The sequence below is a fragment of the Montipora capricornis genome, chromosome 4 (genome assembly GCF_036669925.1).
Source record: "Montipora capricornis isolate CH-2021 chromosome 4, ASM3666992v2, whole genome shotgun sequence".
Lineage (NCBI taxonomy): Eukaryota > Metazoa > Cnidaria > Anthozoa > Scleractinia > Acroporidae > Montipora > Montipora capricornis.
The window spans coordinates 52,358,657-52,386,010 of NC_090886.1; the positions used below are offsets into that span (position 1 = coordinate 52,358,657).

Below are 27,354 nucleotides of genomic sequence, written 5' to 3' on the forward strand. Positions count from 1 at the left end.
TTCACTTCTTTGAGAGACTTATTGATGTTCCGGGCGTATTTTAGCGACTGTAGACTTACAACAAGCTGTGGTAAGTTGAAAATAATCTCTTAGTAAAGGAAAAAATATCAGCAGGTCTTTTAGAAAAATACCTTTCTAACTGGACTTTATTTTTCAACCGTTACTTTGTTTATTGAGTTTTTCCCGTGAAACCACTCCTCCACGGTTAATGTCATTTTTTAAGTGCAATGATGGTATACACGTCACAGTTCTTATTCCTGTTGCGCATGCGTTGTTTTTGCATGGCAGGAAAATTATCCAGCGGTTCACGTAATTTATAACACAAATACAAGATCAACGGGAGATATGGAAGTATTCCATTATGACGGGATGAACGGCACGACTTGACAATAGTTGCCACTTTCCTGACAATTTGATGTCGTTCAGTCAAGCGATAAATTTAAGCCAAATACGGGAATTCGTTTTATTTGATGGGTTCTGTTCGAATGTCTATTCAAAGTGGCTCTAGTGATGACACTTCAATGCTAAAAAGGCATATTCGGAGTTCAAAATTAATTAAGTAAAGACTCCGTGTGCGGCAATTAGCGCTGATAATATTTGATATGAGAGTTTTCTTCAGTCTTGTCTTCAGCGACTAACACTAGCTTTACAAAGCTGTTATTTACTAGAAGAGAAAATCTCTCTACAAACAGATTAATCAAATTGAGCCTTTCTTGAACAATGAGATGTCTGTGGCAAATTTGGTGGCCAAAATTAAAGTATTGAATTTCAAAAAAGCTTCCACACTGGCATACATATTCCTTGACAATGTCTTGCATGTTACTAAATAACTACAAAAATTGACTGCATGGCAATAGCTTTTTGTTCACACGTCCAGTTGTTCCTTAAAAAAAGTCCTAAACTTCCTCACCCAATGCTAGCTTAACGTCTTTGGTCAGCTGACGTGACTTCGGATCAGTGTACTCAACACTTTTTTAACAAGGAAGAGATAAGTAGATATTGTCCCAGAAATGCTTCAATAAGATGCAGATGTAGCAGGAAAACACGAGTATTGAAAAATCCGAAATATACAAAGTTGAAATTTTGCATAGGTAATTTTTTTGTCTTCGTTGTTTGCTAAAAGGTTTTTTTAAACTGTTGCAACTTGTAGCTATAACAGTGGCCTCAGCATTAAAAGAAACTCTGCAAAGTGTCAAGCATTTGACGAACAGTGAAGTGAAGATTGTCTTTGGCATCTCCTTATCAGAAGACATTTTTCCCTTAGGCAAATATGAGCTCATCAAATGAATAGACCAACGCCTTTTTCTTAAGGAAGTAATCCTGTCTTTAAGACAACTGTTCCATGACTTGGAGATCAGTTGTGATGCGAGTCTGAAACTCTTCCATTTCCGCTCGCCCTATCGTTTATCAAATTGATTGCTCGCTTTTTCTGTTTACGACGCTATTACCGAGGGGCTAAAAATATGGCATGTTATTTTAAATATCTATGAACAGCCTAACTCCAAAAATAATGCGTTGAATTATACAAGCGAGACCTCTCGAGAAAACTGAAAACAGGAAATGCTGAAAGGAAACAATAGGCTTTAAAGCTGAATTGGATTAAAAGTCGAGATAGAAAGACATTTGGAAATCTCAAGATTTTCATCAAACGGAGCTGCGAAGACTTTCGAGCGCGAAGACCCGTGATACGGTGACTGATTTGCCAACAAATCTAATCAACTCATACAAAGGTTTGTGGAAACATTGTTCGATAAGAAATCCTTTACAAGCAACATTATATAGGACGTTTGTTTTTCCGGTTTCGATATTCGTTGCCACTTTTAACGCCGCGAAAACCTCTTAAGAGGTCTCTTTTCCCATTTTGTCGTGCCCTTTGGTATAAGCGAATTCAAGCTTCCTTGACGTGTCTGAGTCTCGCAAGAATCCCGGCCTGGTCAACACTTACGATAAAATTTAGGCGTTTTTGTAATACAAAATGAAGGGAATTAAAGAAACGAAGAAGCTTTCAGTCTTTTCTTTCATGGGAAATTCTTTACTTATTAAATTTTTCCTGTTTTTCTATAAAGTAAAGGAAAGGAATTCAAATCTTAATCTGACAAACGAACACTTAGACTCAGTAATACTCTTCACTCAGTCTGGTTGAATTTGGGTCCCACAACTCCAGTGCGGCCAGGGATCAAATTTTCTTACTGGCTTCTGGTGTGAAATGTGACTGGGAAATTCGTAGGATTATTTCATGGTCTTTCTCTTCTCCTGTTGTGTTCAACGCTGTAAAGTTTGTTTTGAAAAGTGAAACCCTTATCGATTTGGCAAAAACTCGCGCAAAATTCTTCCGTTGAATTTTGGTCTTGATGTGTTTTTGATAGATAACTCAAGTTGTGTGTTACCTCTTGCATAAATTTACAAAGCTGGATTTAATATAGCTCTGACAAAAGATAATACCCACTGCAACTGGGCATTTTAGGAAGCCATAATATGTTGACATGAAATAGAGTATGGCTTTCAAAGCATTGTGCTAGGGTTGTTCCAAGACAAGGAATATACAGAATGATAAAATTTCGCAATCTTTCTTCCGAAAAAGCAAACAGGTTAAAAAGAATGCCTTTGAATCCAGAAAATGACAATGACAAAAAAATAACTAAGGAAACAGCGAAGACACAGAATGCCGTCTTCTTTTTTTAAAAAAAGCTTAAAAAAGCGCAAATCGAGAATGAAAATAATTATTTATCTGTTCATTGCTCAACGGAAATCGTGTACTTTGTTTGAAAAAAAAAATGCGCTTTCATAACATAAATATGAAAATAAAACAAAATGATTCAACATTAATAAAACAGTTTATGTCTTTTTCAGGTGTAATACATTTGAAATGTAACCCATGAATATATTTTTATGACGTTAATCTTTCTAAACTCGTCATGCGTACAACAACCTGTGTCATATTTGTTTGAGAAAATATTTCCTAAATCCGCATCAAGTTACAAACACTTATTTAAAAGAATAAATATCTTCTCCTCGTTTCACAAGACAAAAAAAAACTAACTCAGAGAGTTAAGTTTCATCACTAGTGGGCAATTGCCTTTTCTAACACCCAAAATGTTAGTGGACACAGTAGTCCTTTCCTTTGATATTAAAAAATCTGTCGGTTTTAGGTATCGAAAATATCTTGCCTTGAAGCGAAAAATATTGAATCAGATGAGGATGTTTTTACATTTGAATTTCCCAAATTACGTGCAGCAAAGCTGTTTTTAGAAGTGATTTTTTTATCCAAAGGGTATATTCGCTGTAAAAGGCCAAAACTATGAAGTATGTACCGGTTTAAATTGATTCCGCCCTTGAAAATTAATTCATAACTGAAACTATTTTTTAATAACACTGAAAAAATGTCAGTGGATAGTTTTTTTTTTTAACTACGCAAAGAAACCGAGAGATTTCAGTCGTTCAGTAACGACTTTTACCCTAAGGGAAATCAGAAGAAAGATGTTATTGAAGTACGAAAGTTCTCAGTTGATTTAAGTATTTTGTAATAGAACGCGATTGGATTTAATTTGTAGATTATGTATTTTTAAAAGTTCAAAATGTTTAACACCTCAGTTAAATTTGAGTAAATTTCTTGATTTTTTTAAAAAGTTGACAAGTAGGTAAAGAGACTTGGACTTTGATATTAATTGCTGTCTTTATTAATTGTGCTCGTATGAAAATCCACGTGGAATTTGGAAGCACACAGGCGTTGTAAAATTATCAAAGGTAAATGACCATCAAACAGGAAAGTAAATTCGTGATATTAGACTTGTCTCGGGCAAACTAAAAGATTGTATCTGATAAGACTGAAAAACGTGATTTATTCCATGGGTCAAATGCATTTCTTTCCTCTTAAGGGGCGATTGAACCGACAGAATAACTTGTTTACATTATAACGTGGTAAAAAAAACATATCGTTAAGAGGACACCGGAGTGGGCTGCCTCTTATCTCAATTTCTGAGTAAACATCTTTTGATTTGCTTTAAAATCGGCTGGCTCTGCAAAAAAATCTTCATTCAAAGACAAGCAACGGAAAGTTGAAGACATTGACGCTGACTTAGCGAAGCTTGGGTAAGACGATGGGCATCATGTGTTTTCAGTTCAGTAGTTCATAATTAACCAGGAGAGAATAATTTTACCCATGAAGGTCTAAAACTCCTTTCCTTAAAAGAACAATGCCATGTACGTTTTAGGAGAGAACTGATAGAGTCGTAAACTTGCGGCCGTATTTACTTTATTCCTCGAATAACAAAATCCTAGATTTACTACTGACAACCGTATCAAGTATAGAGTTGCTGTTCCAAATTGAATCACACAATTGAAAAAGCTTTGAAATATGGATTGATTCTCTGACTGTCAATATCACTGAGCTACTCATAGCATACCAAACTTCACGGTTATTTACTTAGAATAAATATGAAAGCCTCGCAACACACCATACTCTGCTACCAGAATTGTTAGTAGAGTACACACTCATCATAGCCATGTAATAACTTCTTGTCTTGTGTGAAACAAGACGTTCGAGGACTCTGACGATATCCAGCTTGGTTTTACCTGCTTACAAAAACACAATAAACGAAGTATAGATTTGTAAATGTAATAGTTTTTCGTAATGTTCTGTGCACAAGAAAATCTTGAACAAATTAATATGCTTCTCAGAGAATCCAGCCCCATTTTTTGTGTGAAAAATGGGTGTGCACTTGAGCTGTAAAATTTAACCGTTTACCGTAACAATATGAGCAAAACACTTATTCGTTACAGTTTTGCCAATTTAGTTTACAATATACAACCAACGTCCAAGGGGTTCCCATTTACCATCATCATTAAATTCAGCTCTGTACTACTAACTAAAGGAGTTGTCCGCCTGAAAACCTTTGCCCGAACCCTCAGACAGCTTCTACTTTTTTTGAGTAATGAATGTAATGTATTTCTCCATCTTGCAAAGATAATTTAAGGCCGAAAACAAAATTCAACGATTTGATTTGCATCGAAATTCATCAACGACGAAGCGGACACGCGGTCATGATTGAAAGCCACGCCGCGGACATCCTGATGTTCATTTTCTTTCGGCCAAAAAAGCCCGGGAACGCATATTGGACTTATTTTCGAGTATTTTGGAAAGCTTCTCACCAAGGCAAACTGAAGCCATACAGCCATGGACCGAGTCGAGAACTAAACAAAAGAAATTGGTTGGAAGCGTCTCCTTTACACACATTTTTTTTTTTTGTGAACGAATACAAGAGATTGAGAGCATCGGATAAGTGCTTTTCTTTATGTACTTCGGATATTAAAATACTACCTTCACAACAGCTGTTCTTGTGTCCCATTAAACTTTAACACAAGCTTTTTCTCTTTTTGTAAGCTCTTATTAAGTTTATTTTTCCAATTTAGAAATATTTTTGCTTAGGAACAATTACGCAAAGAAATTTAAATAGAATGCAAAGCCTTTAGGCTGTTACTTTCCAAACAGCGCAGCTAAAGGCCGAGGAGGCTAAAATCACTGACGAGAAGCAGTCCTCCGGCATAAATAACTTTGATAAGAAAAGCTTGTCACAGGTACGAAAAAGACTCCGTGAAATGAGGAATTTTTATTTCCACATAATTTTTCTTTAGCTTTCACCGCGAGGGTGGAAAAATCTAGAGAGAAGATAACTCGCTTAATTTATGAAAATTTCTGGAACATTAGTTCGGGTTTAACGACTTGGATGACGCTAAGCCTTCATTTCATTAGAAAGGATATTGGTTTTCACGTGGTTTAAGTCCGAATTATTTATCTTTCAGTATTTCTTGGAACTTAAGCAATTTTTCTGGCGAATTCAACTTGTTTTCACGAAAGGCTTTAAAAAGTGCTACTATGATCAAAAAATCACTTCTTTTTTCCTTCAGATTTTGAAAGTGTGATTGCTCAACAATTGACTGGCAAAATTTTGAGCTTTGATTTTTATCCAAAGGCTATTAACTTTGTACTTCGAGTGTAAGTTTTGGATTTCACGGTCCGCCATTACTCACGTTCAAAACTGACCGATAGGATTTTAGAGGGTTGGATCTGGGGAAAAGTGACGTCATTGACTCAGTAGCTTAAAATTCCAGCTTGTAAACGCAGCTTACTATATATGCAAACACGAGTTTAAAAGTCTGAAAGCCCGAAACTCCCGTGTAGCATTTAATTCAGCCGCGTACACACGCATTGCATTCTTAAACTACCGAGTCTTTAACGTCACTTTCCCCTCGATCCAGCTCTCTCAAGATTTTAAGGACGGTGCCTACTATTGTTATTGCGCATACGTTCTTCGCATCTCGAGATAATCGGATTTCCTATTGTTGATGCTAACTAACACAGGGATATTTTTTCGCGGTTTAAAACTATCCGGAGAAAGTAGATCTTATAAATTACTCTTTGTATCCAAAAAGAAAATAGGTGATAACAATGAATTTTTTAGAGATAATGAAGCTTCAATTTGAAAAGAACGTCATACATTGCTTTTTACAAATATTCATTAATTATCTTTCAAAAATGCTTGGTTACCCGCAATTTTCTTTTTGGATTTCAATAACACTTGTTAAGATCTACTTTTCCTGCATAATTACAAACCGGTGCAAAAATATCTTTCATTAGTAGGCACCGTCCTTAAAGTTAGTTATGGCGGACCATTAAAGAGGAAAATTCACATTAAAATAAACAGGTATCTTTTTTAAATCAAGGCTTAAAAACTTGGGTCACTTACTGTTTAGTTAACATAGTTTTGAAATCCAAATAAAAATAAAAATTGATTTTTTTGATCATAGTAGCACTTTAAAGTAAATTATGAATCACATCATTCATTCATCATTTTCTACTTCGACCGCAACTTTATACCTGTGACATTAAATCTTCAAAAAAGAACTATTTACAATGGATAAACCTTCAAAATCGCTTTTTAAAATGACGAAAAAGTCTAGAGACGGTTTCCCCCGGGTGTTTTGTTTCACTATGTATCTGGCATAGAAATATTTAAAAGGCATGAATTACTTATGCGGTCTTCGAAACTTAAATGACGCACTTCTGTAACTCGTCGTTGATAGCGAAGCACAAAACAGCCAGACAGCTTACAGGGGAGTGAGGAAGGTCGCAGGTTTGAAGCCACTCCGGATCAACACTCGGGATCTTGAAAAACACTGAGGAAAAGGAATTCCTTTTTACTTTCCTCTGAAAATGCTCAACGACCGTAAGCCAAACTGCTTTGTCTCACACGACCCTTCCTGCTGCAAAGCGAGCTACGCTAGCGAACAGCAACGTAATCAGAATTTCATGATATACCGTACTTATTCAGCTATAAGCCGAGCGATTTTTACACAAATCCTCACTCAATTTGGGCAAATTTGAAGCCGTAGAAGGGGTCTCGGCTTATAGCCGAGTATTTTGGATAAAAAGAATTTTCTCGGCAAATTAAAACAGTAACAAATGAACGTGTATTCACTTACAAGCCGAACTAAATTACTTGTAAAATGAAGAGAAGTTGTTGTTGGTGTAATATGGACTTTTATTACTTGGTGGCTCGTAAAGGAACCGTTCGTGTTGTTGTGTGATCGGGATCGATCTTATTGCTCGTCTTCTTCCTCGTTGTCTGTCTCGAATTCGTCGTCCATTTCCTCGTCTTCACTGTTTTTTTTTTGTTCTGGAATATTCTCGTCGAGGACTGCATCGTCTTCTGTCCCGTCGCGTGCGTTATAAAGGTATCACAAGTCTTGCACGAACGCCTCACCAGCTCCTCAGGAATATCGCCCCAAGCCTGTTTTGCCCGTCGAAGGAACGAGGAGTCTGGGAACAAGATTGCAACATTTGTCGACACAGATCGTGTAAACTAGCTTGTGACATGACACCAGAGCAAACTTGAGACAAAAACGCAAGTGGATTTCTTCTTGTAGCGACATTTTCCAAGCAAAAAAATCGTACGCATTAAAGGGAAAATCTTACCTTGAATTCTTTGCTCTGAAAACCACGCCAAAGGTCGTTGATCGAGCTCGGAATACGCTCCCCGATAACCTCCCCGTTAAACAGATTTGCCTTATCTTTCCTCCAGCGACGGAACCATCAACTCACTGATGCCGTATTCTCCGGCGATCTCGGAGTTATTTTCTACAGCTTCTGCCTCGGCGACTATCACAAGTTTAACAGCGAGGTTGTAAGGTTTCCAGTCGAATAACTTTTTATAAAACGTTTCACTTGTACAAAGACACGTTTCCAGTGAGGTCAGTAATTGTTTATTAACATTCGTCACCTCACGATCACGTCGCTTGTTTGTTTCTTATCTTTCGTGTTCATTTGATTGCTTTGAGTATAATTTTTCAGTCAATGTAAATTACGAAAATTCCATAGTCGATACTACACATCAAGACCTAAAATGGGTCTCGGCTTATAGCTGAGTATTATGTATTTACAATTCGTGTCAATCAAGTTGACTTTTTGCGTAAGAAGTTTGATGTCTCGGCTTACGGCCGAGCTCGGCTTGTAGCCGAATAAGTACGGTATGCAAAAATTTTCTGTCTCTGCGCCACAATCCACCGAGATTTGATCAGGACGCAATGCGCTGCGACCAGAATGCATTGCTCTACGGAGCTGCCAAAACTTTTAGCAGGAATCACCAAACGCACGTATTATCGCTTTTCACTTTGTAATGTAACTGTTGATGGGTAAAACTGTGATGCGACGGCGACTTGCCAAGCAACTAGCTCATTTACAGTTTGAGGTTGGCTTGAAGATCTTCGCTGTTGAGAACGCGCATTTGGCACAAGCGAAAGAAAAGCCTGAGAAATTCTTCAACGGGATTCGATCCCTTGATCACTGCGATGCCGGTTCAGTGTTTTACAGATTGAGCTATGAAGCCAAATGGGTGCTGGCCATTTTTAAGAGTTCGTAACAAACCCGTAGAGGATGGAGATTCATATGAGGATTATATAAAGAAAAGACATTTGAAATGCGGACTGAAACATTTTGAGGTTGAAAATCAGGGAAGATCTTTCGTTCCGCAGTTGAAATAGACCACTTTCATAAATGGCGACCACTGCCCTCATTTTGAAACAAATATTATTTTGAAATATGCTCGTCGAAGCGAGGCTAGAAAGGCTCGGCATTAAAACAAAAGGATAAGATTTTATTTGGCCGCTTTTATGAAAAAGGTTTATACACCTGTCTAACATATGTACAGTCTCTAACAGGTTGATTTATCTTGTAATCTTTAATTCTTTGCTTGTTACGCACATATCAACGACATCCCCACCAATCCTTGGGCTATACTAGGTCATAACATACTGCAGGCGAAGGTGTCTTGAAACGAGTGGTTCAGCGACAAAACGGTTATTTCGGTGAAAACTACAAAAAAGACATCGCCTAAAGGTATAATTTTGAAAAAAAAGTGGGATAGACTGTTCGATTTGCTGTCCCACCGGAACCGAATTTTTTTTCCCATTCAAAAAGAAAGTGCTGTTTTACGCACGTTATGCAAAAAAACAACCACAAGTCAAGGGGACAGAGGGACAAGTCGATTACTGAACTTCTCGTAAGACCGGAGGCTGCATCGAAATTGGTAAACTTGTGCCATGTTGAGCGCAAATATGTTGTACTTGTCTTCCTCACAACGTATCTTCCTTACTTTTCAGACACTTACAATCCCGCCATGACGATGAAAATAATGCTTATACTTGCAATTATCGTAGCGACAGCGGTTGGCAAGAATTCAGATCACAGAAGAACACAACTAGAAAGCGTAAGTCCCGCAAAAAAGGAGCGAGCCATTTGTCATTCACTAGTACCTCTTCTTCAAGTCGAGTTAAAGTGCGAAATATTTGACAAGATGTCATATTCAAACAAGGCAACGTGGCTTACATCTCTCAGATATTACGCGTGCCGTTGTTAGCCAATTCACCGGGCCGTACTTGCAAGGAAATGATTTAAAAAGCTATACCTCCCTTCCGCAGTGTTTTTTTCTAACTAATTAGACACAAAACGCAAGACCAACCGCGATTCGCTTTGAGCCAGTCAACTGAATTGCTTCGAATTCCCATGGCATGGTTTATTGCGCTGTTTTTCTCTTGTTTCAACTGTTCCACCAAACGAAGATTGCGTTCACACTTACACAAGTCTAATGTAAACACTTCTTGAAGAAATAAGTTTTCCGCTATCTTGTTTACAACCGAAGTTGTTCATACCAGAGGTCATACACCTAATTCCAAAATGGCCGCCAGTTTAGTATTCTTTTGTTGCCATGCAAATTGGCCCTTATGGCCTCGTTCAAGGTTAAATTTACGTTTGAAAGCGAGGTCATAAGGGCCAATTTGCTTGGAAACAAAAGAATACTAAAATGGCGGCCATTTTGAAATGAGGTGTATGTTAACATTTGAGCAGGCGATTTTTATGGTCTTGCACTGCTCGCCTCTTCGCTTGTAGCCCCTTTCTTGAGGTTTTATGGCTTTGCCTTCCTAAGTGTTTTTCTTTCTTTTCAAGGTTATGGGGATGTGAGTTGTTTTTGTCTCTACAAAGCCCAAATTTTGAGTTTTCCCCAGCCACCGAGGAAACGCCTCTGTCCGCCATCTTAAAGTTGTTTACCGAAACTACCTCGCGAGATAACTGATTAGAGTGTTATGTGAAGAGCTAGTTTTCTACCCCATATGAACCATGTGAGCGTTAGCCCTTCTTATGAAAATGGGCCCACACACGGACAGAGAAAAAGTCTTATCAGGGTGGGAATTGAACCCACGACCTTCGGGTTGGATCACCGCTGTTCTAACGACTGAGCTACAAGGTCAGACGGGAGCAGGCCGTGGGGACTGAAGATGTTGAAGTCACGGCAATTAACATGTACAAGTACAAGGAAGGATTACGTTTTCGCAAACGTTGGCCGTGTAGCACTTATATTTGAACAGACTTAACTGATTAGAGTGTAATGTGAAGTGCTAGTTTTCTATCCCATATGAGCCATGTAAGCCCTGTTAAAGGCGCTGTTATACTGTGAAATGTTTCGTGCAACTTGTCTCGCAATGTTTTGGCGACACTGTGACATTTCACAGTGTAACATACCCTGCAACGGCCAAAATCGTTGCGAGACAAGTTGCAAGAGCCGTTGCCGAAAGTAGAATTAGACTCTACTTTTCGTGCAACTTGTCTCGCAACGATTTTGGCCGTTGCAGGGTATGTTACACTGTCAAATGTTTCGTGCAACTTGTCCCACCACAGTGTCGCCAAAGCATTGCGAGACAAGTTGAACGAAACATTTCACAGTGTAACAGCGCCTTAATGGAAAAGGGCCCACACAAGGACAGAGAAAACTCTGACCAAGGTGGGAGTTACCTCGCTAGATAGTTTCGATGTTGATTATTAACAACTGATAGAATTGAGCCTCGCACATAACTGGACAATTTAACCAATTCACACTTTATAGACTTGAACGGGATTGGAACGCATGACCCTTAGCGATACCGGTGCAATAATCTACCGACTGAGCAATGAAGCCACGCAGTTTATAGGAGTAGGTCAATTTGTTGGGATCATGTGTCCCCGTGAAAAGACTGATGAATGAAAGAAAGCGGGTTATAGACGAAAGAAAGTAAGTAAGCCTGTCTCGATCCAGTTTGCAGGCTCAGTCATTAGGTATGCACATTTTTCATCTCTCAAACATCTTCCAAACGACGTCAGTGATTCAGCTTTGCGTGAACGCGGTCTTAGTATGCCTAACAAATCAAGACTTCAGCGATACCAGACGTTCGTGTTTTGTTTGCAGTGTTCCGAAGGTACGCGTTGTGAAGAAGACATTGACTGCCTATGCGAGAACAAAGAGGTCATCTGCAATTACAAGCAAGTGTGTAAAGTGCGGTCATTTTGGGACGACCTTCTGAGGACAAAACCGGTAAGCTCCACAACGTATATATCTTTCATGGCCTTTTCCAGGAACAGATCTAGGAAGAGGGGGGAGGGAGGAGGGAAGAGGGTGCATTGAGATCACTGCACAAAATGTTTCCTATTAAATACGCTTTCTTTCGTGGAAACAACTATCCTTAAAAACGGTTTCGGAGGACTTACAAGGAGGAGTATCTTCCAATAATCAAACAATTTCCCGAGAATTCCGATCAATATTTTACTTAATACATTAAATAATTCATAAAACTTACAGGCAGTATGCGGCTGTTGTCATCTTAAACTGGAAACAGCTCAACAAGGGTCTTTTCTTGAGTGAGTGAGTGAGTGAGTGAGTGAGTGAGTGAGTGAGTGAGTGTGTGAGTGAGTGAGTGAGTGCTGGCAAAATACTGTGGATTGGGGATGAGTGGTTGGGAAAACGGTAACCTTATGTTGCACTAATATCCCGTCCAGGGGTTGGTGGAAACATCAGTCCTTTCACCCTACAGAAACTTGGATTAGCTCAGATCTTGCCACTCGGTCCTTCGTTCCTGGAGGACTTTATCCTCCCTTTACTCCTTACATCAAGTTCCTCTTGCCACTGATGTAATACCAGTTGAGTTGCCGCCTAACTATTCTTCGTTGCTTTTGCAGTGCTTCCGGAATTACAAGATCCACTGTACTTCTGATGTCGATTGTGACTGCGATGGAAAATTAGTATGTGAAGACCGCGAATGTGTCGAACCAAGACACCCAACACTTATGGCAAGATTATAAGCTGACCAAACTCACTCTCACTGTCCCGTTTAATCCTTTAGAGAAAATTTCGACGCAAGAACACTCACCAAACCCGAAGATATTCATTTCGAAAGTCAACGTAAAATAGCAAGATGTAAATTTCTTGGAAACTGAAATAGTTTCTTAAAAAATTAAAACTGGCAATTAGTGCTTGGCTCAAGCAAGATAACCTTGGTCAGTGAAAGGCCATTTTTATCTCTAAGTAATTCCAAAAATCTCACGTCTAGCCCCGCAGTTACTTGCTTTGCATATTATCGAAAGTGGTAGACGGAGACGCTTATTTCCCTTTCGTAAACGGTCGTTGCCATTTCTCAGAACGGTCGTTGCCATTTGAAACGGTCGATGACATTTTTTAGCTCTGAAATTACTCTCAGTAGATCTAAGAACTCAAAAGGTTGCGGTTACTGGGAGTTGTCTCGCTGGTCATATGAGTTAGGGTTCGGGTTAGGGTTCTGTTTAGGGTGAGGGCTAGCGCCAAAACATTGCGAGACAAGTTGCACGAAACATTTCACAATGTGACAGCGCCTTAAATGGCATGTACAATTATTATCGCGTGGGGAATGAAGAAGAGTCACTTTGAAACTGGAAGGCAAAGCTTTGTAGTTCCTTGGTTCTGTGAGAACCCTCTTCGACGAAGTTATTTCTTCCTTGAATTGCATAGGCGCTTGCGAAAGCGTGATTTGTATCCCAGTCTCTCTTCCATTTCTGATAACGATTACCGCTTCTCCTTTCCGAAACGAACCATTTTTCCCAATGTCCGGTGGCAAATTTCCTTTTCACGCTTGCTAACTCGCAACTAAAAATACGCCCTGTTCTGTTTCCCGTACACTTCAGAGTTTGGTTGATGGGCAAACTACAATGGAAGCTTGGAAAAGAAGTCTGTCGATTCGAATTTTGACTCACCATCGAAGGTAAATGGTGTCACCCGTTCGAACAGAGTAAAATGTAAGTTGTCGTAAGTCATCGTCCAACTCAACTTCACGACCAAGCTGAAAGAAAAAAAAAAGATTCACATTGAATTTGTTTTTCGTTCTAACGGGCAGCGTCTGAGATCACCAATCGCCATTTTATCATCATCACATCTTTATTTACCCTCGGATTTTAGCGCAGCTTGGGGTAGCTAGTATCTCCGAGCAACTACCCTCCCATCCGTGATACACCGCAGAAGACAGACCACAACATCGGGAATTCCATGCCCTACTCTTTGCGAATAGTGTGTGGGTTCTTTTGCGTCCCACAGAGTTACAAACATCATCAGTTGAAGGGTTTCAAGACGGGGCCTTGCGTTTATCGTCCTTATCCGAGAAGACTAGAGAGTCTCACCAATTGCAGATGACATTACAAAGGCAGCACTTTCTCCTCGGTTCTTTAAAGACCCCGAGTGTTGGTTTCGCCGGAGTCGATCTCACGGACTCCCACATGGCAGCCCGGTGCTCAACCAACTCAGTGAGCCACCGGTGCGGGGTGATTTTAGAAATGAATGCTCTCTAAGACTGTGATGCAATTTTGACGTACTCATTGTAAACCCAACTTTGATCATACAATAGAAAGGAACTTGGTGGTTTGATTGCATCAATATATGCTAGTTTTCCCTAAAAAGTTAAAAATAATCACACAAAGCAAAATTCAGCAGCAATATTAATGTTAAACCGACGACACGTCCTTAAATGTGAAGGCAACAACAATTGAAGGCAGTTACCTTGCTGTCCACGCACGATAACTTTTGGTTCAAGCTATCAACCTTGAACTGCCGGTAAAGAAGTCCTTTTAACTTTGCTATTGTCATGGTTCCTGAGTGAGATCAAAGGCACAATCTTCAGATCTTTCCTGCTTATAACTACTGAGGTTTACAGTCAACAGAATAAGTGAAATAATATTTTCCAAAAACAACGCGCACATCCAATTGGATGATTGTTTGGGAAGGCGACTAAAGAAGCAATGCTCGGAGTAGTCTGGATACGGCTTTGCAGCCGGCCGCGTACGGTTTTCGCGCAAAAAGAATTCCCAAAAGATCGCGAATTCTGTGTATTCCGAGTGAAGTGTATTTTGTTGGTTGCTATTTCCGTTAGGGCAGTTTTCAAATGACTGTAGGAAGTAATAACGCGATTGCAATTGCTACGCTTAGTGATTGGTTTAAACATCTCGCGCCAGTTTATCACCCAATGAGAAGGAAAGCCAAAACCAATCGCGACTTGCAGGCGCGATTTTTCCCGCGCTTTGAGCAAGTTACATGGAATCGGTATGAAAATCTGATTGGTTCATTGCGCTGTTAGAACCTGCTGTGATTGGTCGAAGTAATTACTTTGGCATTTGTTTTACGATACTCAACTGAAAACCGCTGTATACCAAAAACGGAAGTGGTAAAAAAAGAACAGGTAAACCTAATATTCAGTGTTTGCTATTCCGGAAGAGCAATAAAAGAAAGACCGAAGTGTCAAGGAGCCAATACCAAACTGTTTTCCCCAGCCAATCACAACAGACTCAGACAATCGATTAACCAATCAAGACGACGCAGCTAAGACCTACAGCCGATTCAATGGGGGAGGAGGGGAGGGGATGGAAACGAGTCAAATCCTTTCTTTTACCTGGTAGCTTTTTTGTCACCGTTTTCTTGTCTGGATCGTCTGGACACGTGATGGTCACAGCTGAAGGTAGATCGTCGTTAAGAAAAGCAACACAATAACAAAAATACAAACGAACAAAAGCTGAAGGGATGCGTTTCTTTCGTTAAAAGTGACACCAGCTGTTTTTACACAGCGATAAAGAGATGTCTAAATACATTAGCAAAGTACTACTATGCCATCACGTGCTAAAGGATACCAATTAACGAATCTTTCAACGTTTTGGGGTTTTTTTGACTGCTTTCAGCTTCAGGGGGAACTCCGTGAACTAAAAAAAAAGAACAGGTTTTAAACAGCATGACTTCATGACAAAATCCTCTTAATTCGAATCAAAGCCGAAATGGCAAGGTTTTGCACTGACTACAACGATTTGCAAACGTAGTTAACCGTAAACAGAATTGACTGTTCATGCCCCAGCAAAACGCTCATTGCTTCAGGAAGCTCTCAAATCGTTCTTACGGTGGTTAGTTTAGTTAACCTTAATCCACTCGTTTAATGAAACTAAATGTTGGCACTAATAATAGTAATAACTTAAGTCTCAAGGTTGTTTAGCCGAGCAGGAGAGCTCTATACTAATTGCGGAGAGTAAGGGTGCTTACTATTTAGCCAAAAAATCCGGAAATTTCGGTTTGAGCTCAAATGGAAAGGCAATTTTCCGGAAAATATTTTCGGAAATTGTGGACAACCTCCAGAGGTAGTCCTCTTTTTCCGTTCGGAACGGAATTCGCGAAATGCTCTTACCATTTGTGAGAATCCTTCCGTTTCCAGGCCCTTCTCACAAGATCGAGTAAAATGCGGGATGGAATGCTGTGTAGTAAATGGTGAGCGCCATTCTCATCCGGTTGGTCATTAAATTCGGAAAATCGCTTACCTTTATGCAACGATCATTCCATCCGGATTATTTGGCTAAGTGGTAAGCACCCTAAAAATCAACTAAAATCAGAACAAATCAAGGGAATTGTTGGTTTTTGAGAGGATGGAAACCGGAGTACCCGAGGAAAACCCTTTCGGAACAGAGTAGAGAACCAACAAACTCAACCTACATATGGCGTCGAATCCGGGAATCGATCCCGGGTGGAACGGAAAAGGGAAGGCGAGTGCTCTCCCAACTGTGCCAGTCGTGCCCCTACTTCAGGAATGCCAGGTCGGGTAAAACATAGGCATATGATCAAGATATTCTGGAAGACGTCATCGTTCTCATGAGCTCTAATTTTGCATTCCAACCTGGTGCAACAAAGAAATTTAAACAAATGCGAAAGTGGAAAAAATCCAACTGGAAGGATTTAACCAGTTGGTTCTTTTCAAAACGTAACGCAACTTGCGACCACCGAAGACAAATCAGAACCAAGCTGTTCTAAGCAGGGTACACTTTCCACCCAACAAAAAAGCTCCCGGTGGAACAGTCCTTTCCACCGGCTTGCACAAACCCGAGTCAAGCCACTACGCGGTCGCAAAAAAATCGCGCCAATTAAAATCGCGTGAGCTCAAGATGGCCGTGATAACAATTTGGTCAAATGGAAAGGAACAATTCAGTACACCACCGATCAAAGTGCATGATCTCCCAACACCTTGAAACGAAGTCCCACACATTCCGTTCGAACGGGACCGATTTCCAATCCGCTTAGGATTAGACTTAAAACCAAGGATTTGATCACAATTAAACCGGGATTTGCGATCATCCTGCCACAAACAGCCCAATCCAATTGATTGTTCATAAAATTCTATATTGATTAATTCAACACGTTGAAACCATAAGTACATATAAAAAGACTAAAGAAGTAAAATACTTAGAGTAATAAAAACACTCCCTAGCATGGTTGTTTTATATTGATTAATTCAACTGATTTCGTGGTACATCGTGCAATAACGATGATTCGCATCCTTATGCAAATGCTACCCGGCTCTAAACACTGGTTGACAACGACCCTCGAAGCACGTTCGCACAAGCGTCTTTTGTCGCAGTAACGTTGGAATAAGGAATATTGCAGTAGACCAGTTGCGACTTCAGCTTGATTTTTTTTTTACTGCATAAGTGCCAACTTGTAGACGCGAAACACCGCGATTCGGTTGCCACTTACAAAAATGACAGCAAAATTGCATCAAGTTTTCGAGCAAGTTCGAAATATCGGGTACTTTTCGCCGATGATTCATTGAAATAGTTCCTGGGGGTGCAGGGGTGGTGCAGTGGTGAGAGCACTCGCCTCTATCTTACCGAGGTGGCCCGGGTTCGATTCTCAGAGTCGGCGTCGCATGTGGGTTAAGTTTGTTGGTTCTCTACTCTGCACCGAGAGGTTTTCTCCGGGTACTCCGGTTTCCCCTCTGCTCAAAAAACCAACATTTGACTTGATTTGCGTAATTCTTAATTTCAGTTTACAGTGTCCCCAATTAGTCCACTAGCGCTTGAACAACTAGACACTTCAATAAAGTTCCTTTCCTTTTCTTTTCATTTCCTGGTACTATTTTTAATTGAAACCTTAACAGCGGTTCAAAGTGCATGCGTAAGCAAGCCTTTCCGGATCCCAATTTAAAGTTAACACAATATTAAACACCTTTCACAAGTTCCTGATATGTTGGATGTAATTCTACAAATGCCGGCTTCAGTGTGCTAACTTGTCCTTCAGTAATATTGCCACCGGCATGAACCCAAGACTGTGCATATTTCTTCAGATAAGCCCTCTCAGCTGTCTCCCTTTCTTTTGAATTTACCTAAAACGATAAAAGCATAAGGTGTTACAAAGGCGACAAGGTATTCAGTAATTTCGGCAAAACCGTATACCAAACGGAATCAAGGAAAAACTCCGCTGACGTAGACTCAAGTAGGCACTTCAAGTTTAATAGGAAACCAAATTTGCTTTTTTCTGTCTGCGTTTTTCTAATTTGGTTTGATAGGCACCTTACGCAAGGAAGACGACGTCGGCTACGAGAGGACCTACTGACGTGTTTTTAGGGGTGCGTTGCTAAGGATGTAATGAGTTTTTCAGGCTTCTTTACGCAATTGCAAAAATTGCGTTCATAACTGCGAGGATCATAGTATCACTTGATTTCATATCCGCAGTTCATATATAATCCATTTCATATATCATTTCATCGTTGAGAGAATGTGGCATTATTTTGGTCAGTTTCCGACTTTTGTAAACCAATGACCCTAAATATGACGTCATCTTGCCACGCCCATGGTCACGTGACCAATTTAAAAAACTCTAAATTTGTCTAAATGCTACATAATTTGGGTATTTAATCAGTGGTTTGATAATTTGTATTCGTTTTCGCATCCAGCCAAGCATGGTTTTCTTTCTATTTTGAAAAATGTTCTTTTAAACCCTTTCACTCCTGTAAGGGCCACTGAGACTTCTAGATTTTAATCTGTCTAACGCCAGACGATTTGACTCGTCAATGGGGAACCCCACAGGAGTGAAAAGGTTAAAGAGATAAACCATACTGAAATACCCATAAAATTTTCAAAAAACATGATTTGAAAAAATCAATGATTAGCTATATTCTGTATTTGGGGGTGAAACGTGCCATATGAAAAAAAAAACATAATTCAATTTAAAGACCGCCGGAAATTCAGCTTTTTCTCAAACCGGAAGTCATTTCCTTTACGCATGGGCAGTTGATCTGAAGCGCGAGGAAGGGCGAGGAAAAACCTTCGATGCAAACAACAGTTCGTGCAGTGATTTTTGCTTGCATTTTTACTTTTGCGTGTCAGCTCACGATATGATGACGTCAGTCACCGGATGTAACATTTCACTTCCTTAGCAACGAGCGAAAAATCCGTCTGTGGGCCATCAACGGACAAAAAACAAAGGCTCTGCACGCCCTGCTTGTGCGTTTTACATTTTGGTACATTTCTTTGCCGTTCTCGACCTGACAACGACGCGAATTGACCAAATTTGTGGTTGTGTAGAGGACGTGAGAACATGACGAAACATTTTAAATTTTCTTCCCAAACAACCACACCGTTCTTGCCAATTTTATTCCTGCGAGGTCGGTACACACTTTCCATTCCCAACGACTTTTTTCGTTGGCGTGGTCGTCCTCCTTGCGTAAGCTCCCTGTTGGTTGAAGTTGACGTAGCGGTCATGTTGTGGACTCTCTAAACAAGACAGAACACTGTTGCATTTGTAAATTTTGCATTTTAACCGCTTAGACAAGTTTTTGAATCACGTCAAAAATTTGCTTACTTCCCCTGACACAAAGTTTGCTTCTGAAACATACCTGGTTGATTTTCAGCAACAACACAGGCATTAGAACACTGAGCAACATAAATAGATGTCTTTTTTTGCTAACAAACCCACACCCTACAACATTCAATTGCCTTTAAAACAAGGAAAGTGTAGCTGTCTCCATTGTCAAGCAAGGAAAAGCACTATTAGACAAAAGGGAAATTGACAAAACAGCATGACAAAGTATAGTATGCATTCTGTTAGGAAAAGATTCAAATACGCAAATCTTATCTTTGTCAGTCTGTTTCTTTTGAGAAGAAATGTCAAAAACGAGAGATTTCACAAAGTGCATGTTATTCCGTTCGCTCACCGAACTTCCATTGAGTGAAGTTAAGGAAGGCAGTCGAGCCAACAGTTCCTGACGACTGGCAAATGAAGTTTCCTCTGGTAAACAAAACAAGAGAAGTTTTCTCGAAGTTAATTCGCATTTATATTTAGCCCCAGTCTTTGTAGAGACCCCGCTCGATTTCTTGCTCGTTCTCGACTACAAAGACGGCTACGAGAACGCCACATAACAATAGGTTTAATTGGCAAAAGCAATAGTTCTGCACGCCCTGCAGGTGCTTGTCCCATTTTGAGACATTTCTTTCTAGTCCTGATGAGACACGTTTGCAAAGGCTGTCAACATAATTTGGACTCGGAGGAAAGAAGGTGAAACCTCTGCACAAGGAATGCTAGATGGAGCGAAAAGGAGAAAGCTCAGAAAATATGACCACCAGAAGAGACGAGGCGACAGCTTAGTTATGGCAACGCCGCGTAGAAGAAGAGGTATGTGCAAAAGGTAGGGCAATCGAAAGGGCCTGTCAAGGGCTCTCACAGGGCTACGACCAACTGAACTGAACTGAACTGGATGCGGGTTAGTTGGAATTTGATGTCTCCAAGGCAACAAAGGCGAAGAAAACAAAGGATAGAGGAGTGTGCAACCTCACCTTGGAAAACAGGGTTCCCGACGAACCGCAGTTCTGTAAGTAAGGGCAGGTGATTTAATTCATTCACACTTTGAACCTAAAATTCAAAGGACAAAGATGACAAGATATGCAAATGAGAGGATAATCAATTTTAAGGACGCAAACAACAATGAAAAGAAAACGTTCTCACCTCATTGATTTTGTTTTTGCTAAGGTAGAGAGATTGTAAAGCCGGAAAGAGAGACTGGCTACCTTGTTCATCTGGAGATAAACAAACACAAAAAGTTGCCTAACAAGTGGTGAAAGGACAATTGAAAAATCAAGAGTCTGCATCTGGTATATTAATGAGGTCTTGGCTTCGAACCCTACTTGGGACCCCGATTTTTCCTTGCAATAGCATTAAATCATCTACCACCAGAAGGGACACGTGCCAAAAAGTAGAACAGATATAGTTTTCCCACAACAACTCCACGATACTCAAAGGAAATCGTGACATTAGTTGGACCTACGACCTTCAGACGCAGATTGTTTTACCACTAAGATAAAGATGCCTCGCAGAAGCTAGGCCATTAAACTAGGTTGACGTGGCGATACGGCTAGGACTAACATTGTCAAAACTCAACATTTCTTTGCAAGGACATTGTTCAAGAGGCAGTGTGGCCCAGTCGTTAGGGCGCTTGCCTTGAGATCGGGAGATCCCGGGTTCAAGATCCGCTCTGACCACTCCTTGAATTTGTTCCTGGTAGTCCCTGGTTCAACTTCCCAGCTGCACTTGTAAATAGCCACTGGTTTGCCTCTGGACACTTGGGATTCTTAACAGCTGCTGTTGTTCTGTTCCCTCGTTTCGTTGCGTTTCAAAGCCCCTATGGGGAGCGGTCAATTAAGTATGTATTCTATTCTATTTAGCAATGAAAGATCGGTATTTTCTTTCCTTTTAACTAGTGCTGCAGTTTGAAATATTTCTCCATAGAGATCGAGATATCTGGATCTCGAGGCAAGCGCCCTAAACAACTGGGGCGCACTGCTTCCTTTGGGTGCAGGGATAGCGCAGTGTTGAGAGCACTACCAATGTGGCTCGGGTTCGATTTGCAGACTCGGCGTCATATGTTGGTTGAGTTTGTTGGTTCTCTACTCTGCACCGAGAGGTTTCCCCTCTATTAAAAAACCAACATTTCATGTGATTTGCGTTAACTTGTTGATTTCAGTTTACAGTGTCCCCAGTTAGTGCTCCAACTCTAGAAGATTAGACACTGAAATAAAGTTCCTTTCCTTTCCTTTTCCTGTTATCCAAAACAAATAAGTCCTGACAAATGACAATAAACTTACCTTGTACTTTGTTTCCTAATTCAATTTTAGTTATTCCATTGTCATTCAAAATGAGTTGATCGAGTCTGTAACATCAACAAAACTTTCATTTTATCTAAAACGATGAACTGGAACAAGTAAATTCCTTGATGAACACTATAATTATAATTACACAAGCAGCGGAAATACGCAATTTTTACAGTGCTACTATGACCAAAAATAAATTTTTCTTTTTCTTTGGATTTCAAAACTGTGTTAACTAAAAACACTAAGTGACCCAAGTTTTAAGCCTGCATTTCAAAGGAAACCTGTTGATTTTAACTAGAATGTTTCTATTTAATAGTCCGCCATGACTACTTGTAACTTAAAAATCTTGAGAGAGTTGGATCTAGGGGAAAATTACGTCAGACTCACTACTTTAAGGATAAAATGGCCGAATTAAACGCAGCACGGGAGTTGCGGGCTTTCAAACTTTTAAATTCGTGCTTTGCATAGTTACATAATAATCTGCATTTGCACGCTGAAAATTTAAACTGGTGAGTACATGACATTAATTTTCCCTAGACCCAATCCTCTGAGGTTGAACGTGAGCAATGGGAGACAGTGAAATCCAAAACTTAAGGCGCTGTTACATCGTGAAACTTGTCTCGCAATGGTTTTAGCGACACTGCGGTGGGACAAGTTGCACGAACCATTTCATAGTGTAACATACCCAGCAACGGCCAAAATTATCTCACCTTGGCAAGTGGCCTAATTTCAAAACAGCCTCCCACTCTGAAATCTGGTTTCCTTCTAGGTTGAGAAGCCTTAAATTCTGGAGTCGATGCAGTTCAGAAACTTGACCCTTTTTGAGTCTAAAGAGCACAGAAATTTATGATAATATTAATTTATTTGTACAGTAAGTTGCACAGCTCCTAAGTTACACAATATATATACAGTAATTTCCGACCTTATTTGATTTAAATAAATAAAGTTCCTTTCCTTTCTTTCTTTGTTTGTTTCTTTCTTAATTTGGTTCTGTTGCATGAGTGCCACATTAAATTTTGCAAATGCTACAGGTTCATCGAAATCCTGCAGTTAACTATACCATTTTAACCATTTAATTAAATCTACAATGCTATCAAGCACTTGAAAGAAGAAATGGGTTGCCACCATACACATAACATCATTGATACTGAAACACAGTTGACACATTATGAAGCTTTCAATGCTGTGCAATTTATAAAAAAAAAACAACTTTTTGTTACCTCAAATTTCTTAGGCAATTATGGCAGACATGAAGCTCTTTGAGCGATGGCATCATGCCAACAATAGTCTCCACCTATTCAAGATGATTAAGAAACAAATCAACTTAAGGAGCACACTTCTATCTATTTTCACTTGGAATGCAACAGGTAGACCACATCGACCACATCTAGTTGCATATCAAGCTAACTAGCCATGTGTGTGCGGTCATCTTAAAAGTTAAGCCCTGTCAGCCCGAGGTACTGCCGAGATGAGTAAATGCTTAAAATGCCACTGTGATCAAAAAAACCACTTACTTTTTTCCTTCAGGTTTTGAAAGTGTGTTTGCTTAACAACCAACTGGCAAAATTTTGAGCTTTGATTTTTATCCAAAGGCCGTTTACTTTGAGTGTAAGTTTTGGATTTCACGGTCCGCCATTACTCACGTTCAAAACTGACCGATTGGACCTCAGACGGTTGGATCCAGGAAAAAGTGACGTCAGAGGCTCACTAGCTTAAAATTTCAGCGTGTAAACGCAGCTTACTATATATGCAAAGCGTGAGTTAAAAGTCTGAAAGCCCAAAACCCCTGTGCTGCATATTAGTTCTACGGCGTACACACGTATTGCATTCTTAAACTAGTGAGCCTTTGATCTCATTTTCTCCTCGATCCAGCTCTCTCAAGAACATAATGTTAGTAATGGCGGACCATTAAATAGGAAAATTACAGTTAAAATAAAGAGGTGTCTTTTTGAAATCAAGGCTTAAAACGTGGGTCACTTAGTGTTTTGTTAACATAGTTTTGAAATCCAAAGAAAAATATGAATTGATTTTTTGGTCACAGGGGCACTTTAAAATTCCCCTTTATGTTGATTATTTTCCTATTTTATTCCTGTAGGATAAGTTATCAAATTCATTTCTGTCATTTCAATGGCATTAATAACCAAGTCACCTATACCTCTTCCCAATGAAGTTCCATTCTGTTCAAAAATATGACTTTGACTTGTGAAAAAGAGGGCAGCAGAGTCTCTGGAGCACTCGGCAACTTCAGCATATTCTCCCTACAGAAAAGGCCATGCAATGTGGTTATTTAATAGCCTTAGCAATCTCTAGGTACATATACACACACCGTTTACACTGTTTACACTATTTACACTGTAAACATCTTTTCACAGAATTTTAGAGAAAACACAGACCATCATAAAAATATTGTTGTACTTACGACAAGTTTAGTTTGTGGAGGTGTTGCATGTCTTTTGTGATTGATGCCACATCTTCCCAAGATGAAAGAAGAGTGTTGGAAAGTTCAAGCTCTGAAATGTCTGAAGATGTTTGTCAAGAAAACCAAATGAAGACGGATTGCAGTAATAATTTTGAACTGCAACATACACAGAATTTACAAAAGTTGCTGGATTTGGATACATGGAGCAAACAAGCTCAAGTTGAGATGTCTATCGGGTCCATTCACTGGCATGCCACTTAAACTAACTTCTTGCAGTTTTTGGTAGTTACTGTGAGAAAAATGGAATCACAACTCAATTACATAGTAAAGGAAACTGTGCAAAGGAAACTGTGCAAAGCCCCATGCACAAGTTAACAAAAAATTAATATCCTAATTATTCTTAAACAGGAAGACACACTATAAAAGACACAGGTGCCTTTATAGGCACATGTAAATGATTTATTAATAAACAGTGGATGCAACCAAGCTCTGTGATAATTTGTGCAATAAAAAAGCCTCTCATGGCAATGTGTCTGTAATGACCTCACTCTCGGTTATTAAGTAGTTAATAATCCACCCATTAATTTTTGTGTGATGTTACTGGTTACTCTACAACATGTGGTGTAAAATCACAGAACTAACATCTCACAATAACTCCCCCATCTGTGTCAACATTTGTCCTCCGATTACAGCACATATTTCCATAGAAAAAAAAACAATTGCCAGCAGAAAACAGACATCACAAGAGTCCGCTATTTTAAATAGGACAAAAACAAACTCATTTTGTAGTGGCCAGTAATAGTGACCTTAAAAAGCAGGTTGCATTTGCCATCAAGTCAACACTGGCTTTTTACAAGCAGTTTTTGCATGACACATTTATTTTTCTGTCAATCTCTTGGCCACTGATATTATCAGCCGATGTAGAAGCCGCCAGAAGGGGTTTATTCAATAAATAAGTTCCCAAAAGGGATCCAATCAATTAACAAGTTATCACTAAATAGCCATAAATGTAGAAACTGATCTTCCCACAAAGTAATATTTTTCAAGAGTCGCACTTTACCTCTGCTTTTCCTGGACGGAATCTGCCCCAACCATCTCAACGACCGTCCTTTGTTTTTTTCGACCTACAACAAACATGTTCTCTTGATTGATACCATCACTTCCTTGGCCATAACGCTGCTTAAGAGCTTCAATTATGCCAATTCCAAAATCCACTTTCTTTGGCCTCACAAAGGATCCACTTGTTGGGTGTCTACAACCACACCAACTAAATTAAAGGCTTTATAAATCATATGTCTGAGTAATGGATTTTTCTCTTTTAGGGAGAAACAAAATTTCCAATTCTCTCATAGTTCAATGGAAATTATGGTCACACCAGGATTGCACACAATATTTGAAAATGTAAGTAAAATATACAGTAGGATGGCTAGATTCTAGGATACTCATCCAAAGTTATTTGTTTGTGAGTAACGTCGCTTGTCATATGGTTCACTCTTGAAACGATATGGTTACAAGAAAACAAAAGTGGATGAGCATTAATCTGAAATTGCTACAAGTATTATTATTTACAGTACCAGGCAAATAGTCAGACTCTTGGTCTCATTCACTCAGAAGCCCTTCAAGCAGACTACAACACCAGGAATTATATCCCCAACTCTTCACGAACAATGTGTTGGTTCTTCAACGTCCAACAGTGTTAAAAGCAAGGGTTGTGAAATGGGGCCTGGGGTTTTTAGTCATTAACCAAGGGGACTTGAAAGTTAAACTATTTTGTGGATGTTATTACGTAGGCAGCACTTTCTCCTCAGTTTTTAAGACCCTGTGTGTTGGTCTGACCAGGGTTCAAACCCACACCCTACCACACAGAAGTCAGATTCTCAACCATCTGACCAAAGCATTGGTGGTTCTCTCATTCCCTTCAAACAAACTCTCCAAAATTCCAAAATAATTTGCAGTGACTTTTTTTTAAAGACTTATCATCAAAGTTAAGAAAACAACTTAAGGAGATGTGAAAGGGCCTGATACGAGCTTGAATTGTGTTTGTAATTAAATTACGAGTGTTTAAATTAATGGGAAAACCCATTTAAGCTTAGATTTCAGGCCTCTTTGCAATTGACAACACGTTGTTTCTTTATCATTATCATTCTCTGACGAAATCATTTAGTATGTGACGTTCAATTACGTAATATTTCCTTTATTTTCTGTCTTTATGGAGATTTTGTTGATGGCGTTATAAAGACAGGACGTGAACAATCGATGAAACCGATGATCGGAAAATCAATCGATCAATCGATGACAATCGATGCCTTGTTAGTTAATTGGCATCGATTGGCATCGGCCAATTGATGACCAATCGATACTCACACAAAAGTGATCGCAACTCATCAATTGTCATCGATTGGCATTAAAAACAATTTCGGTATCCCACACGTTCCAGCATGTACGTATACGCACTCGCAGTACGCACAAATGTTGGAGATTTGAATTCGTTAACCGGATTGTTTGTATGCAGTTACAATCGATTTCAATTAACTGATCGATTGGCATCGATAATCGATAAAAATTGATAATCGATGAAATCGATAATCACAAAAAACCTGTGCATCGATTGTTCATCGATTATCGATATCAATCGATTAATTGGCATCGATTGTCATCGATTGATCGATTGATTTTCCGATCATCGGTTTCATCGATTGTTCACGTCCTGTAAAGAAGACCACAAATGCAAGTCCATTTTAATTGGTTGTATTTTTTAAGTGTCACCAGTGTCATTTTTTTAAATAATTAAGGAGGTATTTCAATGTGAAAGCTTGCAAACGATAAGCAGTTGAGCCACAAAAACATTCCAACAATCAGAAATCGTCCTAATCACATCGTCTGATGTCACATACTTGCACTCAAAGTACTTGATTCCCTCATGTGTTCCATCATGCTTGCCTCTTGAATTGTCTTCCCATTCAATGCCATACCATTCTCCTAAAAAGAACCACAGTCTTCTACTATTTTGAAACGGCAACGTGAATGTATCAAGACATCTAAGCTCTTTCTAACCTGTCGTGGGTGAAACAAGTCCCACAAATTTTATTTCCCCTCTAAAACCATCGCAGAGAACTCGCTTTCCAACGATTTCGTCCACCATTTTGAAACACTGATAACTGCGAAC

The 27,354-nt window shown here is 39.5% G+C and overlaps 2 protein-coding genes across 5 annotated transcripts; one reads left to right on the forward strand and one right to left on the reverse strand.

Moving 5' to 3' along the window:
- On the forward strand, nucleotides 1–12,846 carry LOC138047373 (uncharacterized). Its single transcript, XM_068894207.1, has 4 exons — nucleotides 1–70; nucleotides 9,655–9,761; nucleotides 11,772–11,897; nucleotides 12,539–12,846. Exons 1-4 carry the CDS (start codon nucleotides 25–27, stop codon nucleotides 12,659–12,661), a joined length of 402 nt encoding a protein of 133 aa, XP_068750308.1. The 5' UTR covers nucleotides 1–24; the 3' UTR covers nucleotides 12,662–12,846.
- On the reverse strand, nucleotides 12,538–27,354 carry LOC138047370 (tubulin-specific chaperone E-like). Of its 4 annotated transcripts, none has more exons than XM_068894203.1 (17): nucleotides 27,243–27,354; nucleotides 27,083–27,167; nucleotides 25,249–25,312; nucleotides 24,389–24,477; nucleotides 24,189–24,288; nucleotides 23,925–24,027; nucleotides 22,990–23,063; nucleotides 22,480–22,596; nucleotides 21,764–21,828; nucleotides 20,628–20,698; nucleotides 20,459–20,534; nucleotides 19,840–19,913; nucleotides 17,853–18,009; nucleotides 15,503–15,571; nucleotides 15,268–15,327; nucleotides 14,382–14,473; nucleotides 12,538–13,671 (listed from the first exon to the last, which is right to left on the reverse strand). In XM_068894203.1, exons 2-17 carry the CDS (start codon nucleotides 27,156–27,158, stop codon nucleotides 13,582–13,584), a joined length of 1,377 nt encoding a protein of 458 aa, XP_068750304.1. In that variant the 5' UTR covers nucleotides 27,159–27,167; nucleotides 27,243–27,354; the 3' UTR covers nucleotides 12,538–13,581. The 4 variants fall into 4 exon arrangements, with proteins under 4 accessions (XP_068750304.1, XP_068750302.1, XP_068750303.1 ...); XM_068894201.1 differs by having other exon boundaries at nucleotides 25,249–25,440; nucleotides 27,243–27,343; XM_068894202.1 differs by lacking the exons at nucleotides 20,459–20,534; nucleotides 20,628–20,698 and having other exon boundaries at nucleotides 13,435–13,671; nucleotides 25,249–25,440; nucleotides 27,243–27,330.

What these genes read in the sequence shown, in the direction of transcription:
- LOC138047373 (XM_068894207.1), top strand. Translation starts at nt 25, where the DNA reads ATGTTCCGGGCGTATTTTAGCGACTGTAGACTTACAACAAGCTGTG. An exon ending in GAAGAACACAACTAGAAAGC is followed by an intron (nt 9,762 to 11,771) that starts GTAAGTCCCGCA and finishes TTTTGTTTGCAG; the next exon opens with TGTTCCGAAGGTACGCGTTG. An exon ending in ACCTTCTGAGGACAAAACCG is followed by an intron (nt 11,898 to 12,538) that starts GTAAGCTCCACA and finishes TTGCTTTTGCAG; the next exon opens with TGCTTCCGGAATTACAAGAT.
- LOC138047370 (XM_068894201.1), bottom strand. Translation starts at nt 27,330, where the DNA reads ATGGTGGACGAAATCGTTGGAAAGCGAGTTCTCTGCGATGGTTTTAGA. An exon ending in ATCAAGTACTTTGAGTGCAA is followed by an intron (nt 25,441 to 27,082) that starts GTATGTGACATC and finishes GTGTGGTTGTAG; the next exon opens with ACACCCAACAAGTGGATCCT. An exon ending in CGGGAACCCTGTTTTCCAAG is followed by an intron (nt 19,914 to 20,458) that starts GTGAGGTTGCAC and finishes TTTGTTTACCAG; the next exon opens with AGGAAACTTCATTTGCCAGT.